We start from the raw sequence: 8999 nt of genomic DNA on the forward strand, positions 1-8999 counted from the left end.
AACTACTTCAAAGACCGTGGCATTACCCAAGGAAAACCTACGTTTTTATTCGGCCACACTTTGGGAACCTTAATACACACTAGAACATGGACAAGCGTTGTGCAAAGTGTTTACAACCAGAGTCCCGGAACCAGGTAAGAACATAAATCAGCAAGAGTGCCGTTTACAAGCCACGTGACAAACTGTTACGTATACGCTTGAGATAATACGATCGCTGATTGGTTGAATAGAATCCCGTAAAAAGGTGCACCAATCTGTGAAACAGATTGTTGTGTTTTAATGTAAATCTTGATCTTATTGTTTTAAAAAGGTTTAATTCCTGGTCATGTGGCTTGTTATCATTTGTAAAGGCTCTGTACCTTCGTTTTTGATAATTTAAAAACTGTTAATTTTGATATAATTTGAGTTAAGCTAAAGACATGAAGCTACTCCAAATGCTTGTTTAAACTAGAGAGTTTCAATTTTCAGTAAACAAATGAGAAAGTGTTTGAGAATTTTTGATTATTACATGCTTTATTCTTCTCAAAGAACAATTTTGATAGAGACGCAGCTATGTACTATTTCTGTATATTTCAGATACACCGGATTGTACAACTTCCACTGGCCAGTATTGGTCATAAGGGATCCGGAGCTACTGAAACAAGTGGCTATCAAGGATTTCGATCACTTCACTGACCATATCACTTTCATGCCAACAGATGGTGATCCCTTATTCTCAAAAAGTTTATTCGGCCTCCATGGTAAAACTTCAGTCATATTATTTAGGTCTTTGTTCAACTGCCTGTTTTAGCTTATACAAGATATTTCATAACTATACCGAACAGCACTTGTTTAGGTCCTTAAATTATTATGCCGATTTGTTATGTAACAGTTATCGTTGAAGAGATATTGGTCTCTGAAGATGAGTGTTAAATTTTGAAACACAATAATATTTCAGAAAATCCTTTACATAGAGCAACCAAATTTGGTACATGGGTTGCATTTATTATTATCTTTAAATGGTAAAAATATGAATTTGTAGGAAGCGCAATAAGGGCCGGACTAGGGGTACGGTGCCCTTAAAATAATATCGATTTTTTATCAGTATTCCAATTATTAAATAGTTTTATCAGTATTAAAGGAAATTTAATTTAAATTTTTTTTTACTCTTACAAATTTTTCGAAAAAATAAATCAAATCGGACAAAAAGTAAAGTATACAGTTTTACAATTTGTCGGCTAGATTTCATGTACCATTTTTGACGTTTACAAAAAGTAATAAGAAAAAGCAATTTCATTAAATTAGATTCTTTATTTTGTTTTTAACATTTTAAAAAAACAGGAACCTTACAAACAAAATATTAATAAATTCAACTTTAACCACATGAACTACCGATATCGTTAAATAGCACTACAATAACTGTTGAAAATGGCCGCCATTTTCTCTTATACATAAATTTACCCTCTGCCGAAAGTTAAAGTGTACAATACGCAATAACTGTGGATTATTTTTTATGACGTTGCATTTGTTTTATATACGATTTCATAAATATGTTTCAGATACAACCGGTGTAAAATAAACAAATTCTTTTATCTGCTCCCACTATAGTAAATAGACTATTACATTTATATACATTGTTTTTAAGGAGGTAAGTGAATTTTACCGTAGAAGCGGAAGTTGCTATGGAAACGGGAGGTAAGTGAGGTAACTACCTCCCTAGGAAAAAAGCGTTTTCGAGTTATAAATGCATATTTTAGAAACAGATAAATGGAAATATTTGAACATTACATTTTATTAATTATTATGAATGAATATTTATAGTAACTAGTTAAATAACTAGTGAACAAGTATAAACTTTTCCAGTGTATGTAGATGCGGTATGTAATATTCTACGTATTTTTTTAATGAAACCATTACATTTGTAAATTTCTTTTATAAATTATGGAGTTGTTCCTTTGTCTTATAATGTTTGTCTTTTGCATAATAGTTTTTTACATAAATACTGTGATCCATCATAATTTTAAGAGATTTAAAAAATACATTTGTTTAAACAGCTATGCAGATGTTTGACTTAGATTGATAAAACTTGGATCGAGAATTCAGTTAAAACTCACTGAATACAAATTTATGAACCAGTGACGGTGATATTGAATGGATTTTTTTTTAAAATTTCGACACCACTCAGTATTTTGATTCATATAATTGGATTTCTATACAGATTTAAAAAGTATACAACATAATACATTATTTTCGTTAAATTGTAGATGTAGGTGCAGTATTTTTCTAAGATTTATTTATTTTTTCTTAGTTGCTACCATCATTTTAATAATATGTGTNNNNTCGACGCTTTAGTACGAAAACATGCTATCTCAGATTTCGGTTGGAAAACATGCTATCTCAAATTTCAGTTGGAAAACATGCTATCTCAAATTAAGCTTGGAAAACATGCTAACTCAGATCTTTAGGTAAAAACATGCTATCTCAGTGTGACTAGAAATTAAAGTTGGCACATTGAATGATTGAAACCGTTATGTTCAGGTACACTGTTTATTTTATTTTTTTTTTATTCAACATTTTTCAGTTAATTTTGTTAAGTTACTGTTATAAACGACAAAATTGTTAATTAAAAAATAGAATAATATGCAGTATGCTGCAACACGTACATTACTCGACGATTTTTGAAATAACAAATTATAAAAAAATAGTGTAGGACCTTAATATATAAAAATGTTTGTTATTACTAAAAATTATTCGATTTTTTTCATACAAGTTTGCTTTGATATAAAAATTAATATCTTACCTGATTTATAGTCACTACTCTTACTTTTGTTAATAGGGTTAACATAATAACCAGAATATAATGTATAAAGTTGAAAGATATGTATACGTATATCGATGCAACGGGCGCATATGATTTGCACGTGCACATTTCCGCGGTTCCCCATGCACATGTTTATCATCAACAGATCATAAAGTACCGGTAATAAAAGTGTCACATACCTGCATTTCATTTCCAAAGTCTATGTAATGAGAATGACGCGGCTACCTTGTTTTTATTGAGGTGCAGTAAGAACGATTCGGACCCGGAGTTTCGGCTGTAGCCTGGTCCACTATATAATTCTTTTTATTGCAGTCTCCTTAGTAGTCCAGACGGTATCTGTTTCAAAAAGCCATATTTGGGTGAATCGTATATCCACGGAGATTTTTGGCTTTTTGGCTTTCAAATATCACTAGAAATGAAAATTTTTCTATGCGCATAAAAAAAAACGTGGGCTTAACTTTTGGCGGCACAATATGTTAAAAAAATTCGAAAAATGTCATATTTTTCTTCCTATTTAATTATGTATCTTTTCAAGAGTTGATTTTAAGCAAAAATGGAAGAGGAAAAAAATGTTTGTAATTAATTTTTTTTACAGAATATGACTAGTTACAAATCGAATAAATCATGATTATTATTGTAAAAATCGAAAAAATCGCCAAATATGGGCGATTAAAAACATTACATTTAGGGAATCTTTTGAGATCTTTAAATTGGGTTGGGACTTTCATACTTGGTTCAAGAAAACTTCATGTTATGTAGAATCATCACACCAAATTTCATCAAAATCGGTTAGATAGATTTTGCATAATAATTTTGCAGTCCAGATTTAGAAAAATTCAAAATTTTGCACAGCAAAAACCAAGGCCCTTAGATTCTTGAAAATTTAATCACTTAAAGCAGGCCTCTCAAGCTTTCAAATGCTTTTTGAAAATTTCGAATCCGTCAATTAGGAGAGCATAGAAACATTTTCATTTCTAGTGATATTTGAAAGCCAAAAAGCCAAAAATCTCCGTGGATATTTTATTTTTAAAATAAAATGTAGATATCTATAAATCACATTTTCATACCTGTTTGCTTTTATTCCCCTTATTTCTGCCGAATAAAATAAAATGTTTTTCGAAAAAACTCCGCAATCATCATGGAATTCGGTAAATTGTCTGATTGGGCTTTAGCATAACCTTGTTCGGTCATGTTACAAATATACTTAAGAATTTTTTAAAAACTAAAAACTAATTATGATTATTTAAAATAACAAATTTAGATTCAAAATATTATTTAGGTAGTAAATAATATTAAGCTACCCGAGGAAAGCTCACTTGAACTAAACGTCGTAGTAAAAATTAAATATTATACCAACAAAGACTTAATTATTTTGCTACATAAATGCATATTTAGGTATACCTACATAATAGAATGGAAACCAGTTAATAAATATAACAGCACATCAGTATCGTTATCGTATCGTATGTAAACTAAAAATAATAAATGTTTTTAAGATCGTTTTCTAATGTGAAGCGGCCAGTTTACTTACCGATGACGTCGCACCAATAGCAACTCGTTCTACGACACGCCCCTACAGGATGTTCATCTCCAAATTTCAGCATACGATTTAGTCAATTTTCGAGTAGAATTTTTCACAAAATATTTTATAATTAATAATTTTAAATAAGGCCATATTTAAATATGTGGACTAATATAAAAAATCCGGCATGTGCAAGAGGCCTATTGTGGCTGATTTCTAATACATCAACTCCTGTATTAGCCAGTAACGTTGCCTATGTTCTTCGGAATGAATGGTCTGTATATGTTTCAGAATAAGGCCATATTCAAATATCTGAACTAATATAAAAAATCCGGCATGTGCAAGAGACCTATTGTGGCTGATTTCCACCCCCATGTCTCTTGATTTCTAATACATCAGCTCCTGTATTAGCCAGTAACGTTGCCGATGTTCTTCGGAATGAATGGTCTGTATATGTTTCAGGATGTTCTAATTTCAAAAACTGTGCAACCTTATTAGGAATCATAGAAAGGGTATTCTTGCCGACTGGTTGGTTGTAACATCTACCTGCTTGATAGCGCATAAAAAACGTGGAATTTCTGTTTTAATTTCCAATCTAATCTTGATATATTTCTTGAGAATTTCTAGGTGAGAAACAGAACCCAGACGAGAAATAATTGTAACCGTACGTGACATACCCTTTTTAAAATCTGGAATTGTAACTACCATAATGTCATCGACATTTTTGAAGTTGACGTTGTCCAAAGTAAGTTTACATAACTCATCAGAACGGCATGCTTCTGCATTGCCTAAGACCGTCCGTCATTACCTTCCTTAGCAAATATGTGTTATCGGGTGCCTGGACGAGAAAATCGTTAACTTGTTCTCTTGTAACATTTGACTTTTTAGGTATATAGCCGTCATTCTTATGTTTCAAAAATAAAAATTCGCAGACAGCATTTGCCGCACTTTCTATTTGAAAATCATTTAGAAATAATAATTCAAAACCAGCAAAATTGCAACTTTTATATAGCTTTGTTTATAAACACCTTAAACACAACATAATCCAAACAACCAAGGCGACCTGCAAGATCTCGAACAATGTCGAAATTAATTGATTAAGAAATGTCAAAAAATAAAATCTAATCTTTATTTTATGAACCATAAAGAACTATGGGAGCAGATAAAATGTTATACACCACGCAGCAATTAAGTACAATTTACTTCCTTTATGGCGTAAATAACTATTAAAGCCCCCCAGAGAAAAAAGCACATTTGTTCAGAACTTATGATTTTGGTCAATTTTCTGGATCGTTTCCTCGTCCTATCCTAAAAAAAATGTTACATAACAAATCGGTATATCATAGGACCCTCTACACGTGCCTGCTCTCTGTCGGTAGAGTTATGAAACACCCTGTGTAAATCAAAACCGCCTTACTCGGTGTTGGCTATTACGCAAGGACTTTTACATCATCTCTTTCTAGGTCGGGAATGGCGAGAGATGAGGACTCTCTTAAGCCCTTGCTTCACGAGCAGCAAAATGAAGTTCATGTTCAACCTGATAACTGAGAGCGCGGAAAATTTCGCGCAGTATTTCCTGAAAAAAGACGAGGACCTTATAGAAGTCGAAATGAAGAATGCTTTCTCTCGCTTTTCCAGCGACGTAATCGCCACCACAGCTTGTGGGATAAAAGTCAATTCTTTGGAGAATCCAAAAAACGAGTTTTACTTGATGGGGCAAAAGTCTATAGATTTTGGCAATATCTGGAAGAACATAAAGTTCCTTCTGTACCTTTTAATACCACCCATCAAGAATGTAAGTTAAATAATGCGGTTTGTAGCTTTTACATATTAGTACAGTTATTGAAGCTTTTCACCTCCGAATTCTTTGAAACTGAACCGATCGATTTGAAATTTGGCAGATAGTTAGAGAAAAGGTCAATGAACATTAGTGACATAGCGCCGATTGACGCGTCCACCCTGTTGGGGGTTGACACCCCTTCTCGGGGGTGGAAAATGTTTTTCAAAAATAACGCTGGAAATCGAGAATCAAATTTTGAGCAAAAAATATTCGAAGAATTTTTTCGAGAAATCAATACTTTTTTAGTTATTCACAATTGAAAACTTGATATTTTGAGTGAAAAAAAAAACACTTTTTCAAAGTATTTTTCGCGAATAACTCAAAAACTACGCATTTTATTTAAAAAAAGTGCAATGAACAAAAATGTAGCTTATAAATAAACAAAATTTTTCAAAAAGTGTTGTACGTCCTATACAAAGCGAAATATGGTTAGTGGAAGGGGACTTGTTTTGGGGAGAATACTCGAATCGATGTATTCAACGTCGAATAACGGAAAAAGGATTAATTTTACGTGTATAACGCTCCTGGAAATTTTTGTAGTACTCAAAATGACTTTCAAAATGAGCATTTATAAAAGTTAATTAGAGCAAAATTGAAGGAGTTATCGTCAAAAACCGATAGGTTGCTCATATTTTTTAAGGAGAAATAAGCAGTAAACGCTGTACCATTTCCATCAGAATTAAAATTAATCGTAGACCCTTTACAATTAGTGTGATTATTTATATGCAGCGTAGCAATTTTTTTACGATTGATTATATTTAAAAATCGATTATAATAAAAATATTTTACACTAATGTTGATAAAAGGGTAGTTTATAAGAGTTGAAAATGGCAAAAATTAAATATTCTTTCATAAACGATATAAGGGAATTTTTATTTTAAATTATTGCACAATTATAGCATCCCAAGATTTAAAACGCAATTTTTTATCATTTTTTTAGCAGGGGTTGAAAAGTGTTATGAGATACAAATTTTTTTAAAAGCAATGGGGGAATTTTTATTAATTTTAATAATTGCACCGTTAAAGCATTCCAAGCTTTTAAAAAGTAATTTTTTATCATTTTTGTCAATACAGGGGTGGTTTTTAGGGGTTGAAGGGGATAAATTATTTTATTAGCTATAAGGTAACTTTTATTTTAAATAATTGCACGATTTAATCATTCCAAATCTTTAAAAAGTAATTTTTTATCAGTATTTTTGCATAGGAGTAGTTTTTAACGGTTAAATAAAGGGTCGAAAAGATCAAATACATCATAAAATATGTTCGAGAACATAGAACATTATTTAATCTTTGTGCTTGAACAAGATTTTATCGATAAAATGCTTAAAACTCATTTTTTTCACTCAGGGGTAGTTTTTACCCCTGAAAAACATGAAGCGTCAATTGGGCTTATGTCACTTTTGAGCCTAAGATGAGCCTTATTCTAAATTTTCACGCAAATCCATACAGAAAGCCTTAAAGCAGTCGTTTTCGAACTTCAGAGTGTAACTCCTGTGTAACTTCCTGAGTGTAACCTAATGTAACTGTTTTAATTTTTAAACCGCTTGCGACATTTTTAATCGTTTGTGATATTTTTTGCGTTCCTGATATTTGTATGTAGTATTATGTATTCATTCAAACATTCCAGGTACTAAAAATACAGTTGCTTACGGACGACGTATCCACATTTTTCAGAGGTCTGATAGACGAAACCATCAAAGTGAGAGAAGAAAAGGGAGTTGTAAGACCAGACATGATACATCTCTTGTTAGAAACTCGTAAAGGAACCCACAAAGAAGAAACCAACGACGTCGATACAGGATTTGCTACAGCTCAAGAATCCCCTAGGAGCCTAGGTAATTTATTTGTTTCCTCGTACACGGTGAACAAAAAGGAATGTTTTAGAAAAAGAAAAAGTCAACAAAGTTCTGACAAACGAGGATATAACCGCTCAAGCCTTGCTCTTCTTCATCGCTGGTTTCGACTCTGTATCATCAATGATGTGCTTCACCACCTACGAGCTGACCGTGAACCAAGATGTCCAAGAAAGACTTAGACAAGAGGTTTACTCCACTTGGAAAGCATGCAAAGGAAAGCTGACCTACGACGCACTACTCCAGATGAAATACTTGGACATGGTGATATCAGGTTAGTGTTTTCTCAATGTTTATATCTCAGTTACCAAATCTGGTCTTTTTAGAGACTTTAAGGAAATATCCCATCAACCCAGCAATGGACAGAGTGTGCACAAAGCCTTACACCATCGAACCTGCCTTACCAGGAGAAACTCCGGTACATTTGAAGGTAAACGACGCCATATGGTTGCCGACCTACGCCATACATCACGATCCAAACTACTACCCAAATCCAGACCGGTTTGATCCTGAGAGATTCAGTGACGAGAATAAGGGTGACATCAAACCCTACACCTACTTTCCCTTTGGTTTAGGTCCACGTAACTGTATCGGTTCCAGGTTCGCTTTGTTGATGATAAAAGCCGTGATCTTCCACACCTTGTTGCACTTTGAACTGGTGCCTGTTGAGAAGACTGTCATTCCAGTTAAGTTTTCCAAGAAAACTTTCGGTTTGACCATGGAGGGAGGATTGTGGCTTGGTTTCAAAAAAACTAAAGACGGACAAGTTGCAATCTAATACCATCAAGAATGTAAGTTAAATAATGCGGTTTGTAGCTTTTACATATTAGTACAGTTATTGAAGCTTTTCACCTCCGAATTCTTTGAAACTGAAGCGATCGATTTGAAATTTGGCAGATAGTTAGAGAAAAGGTCAATGAACATTAGTGACATAGCGCCGATTGATGCTTCCACCCTGTTGGGGGTTGACACCCCTTCTCGGGG

General features: G+C 33.0%; 1 protein-coding gene across 1 annotated transcript; it reads left to right on the forward strand.

Annotated features, from left to right (window-relative positions):
• Positions 1 to 9: 9 nt before the first annotated feature.
• On the forward strand, positions 10 to 8793 carry LOC108916436 (cytochrome P450 9e2-like; the record flags this gene model as incomplete). Its single annotated transcript, XM_023456773.1, has 6 exons — positions 10 to 134; positions 577 to 740; positions 5786 to 6117; positions 7790 to 7997; positions 8047 to 8289; positions 8342 to 8793. Coding segments are annotated over 6 exons (1524 nt in total), but the record flags the coding sequence as incomplete, so codon positions are not given.
• Positions 8794 to 8999: the final 206 nt, after the last annotated feature.

This window comes from Anoplophora glabripennis, unplaced genomic scaffold, assembly GCF_000390285.2.
Source record: "Anoplophora glabripennis isolate ALB-LARVAE unplaced genomic scaffold, Agla_2.0 scaffold2627, whole genome shotgun sequence".
NCBI classification, from domain to species: domain Eukaryota; kingdom Metazoa; phylum Arthropoda; class Insecta; order Coleoptera; family Cerambycidae; genus Anoplophora; species Anoplophora glabripennis.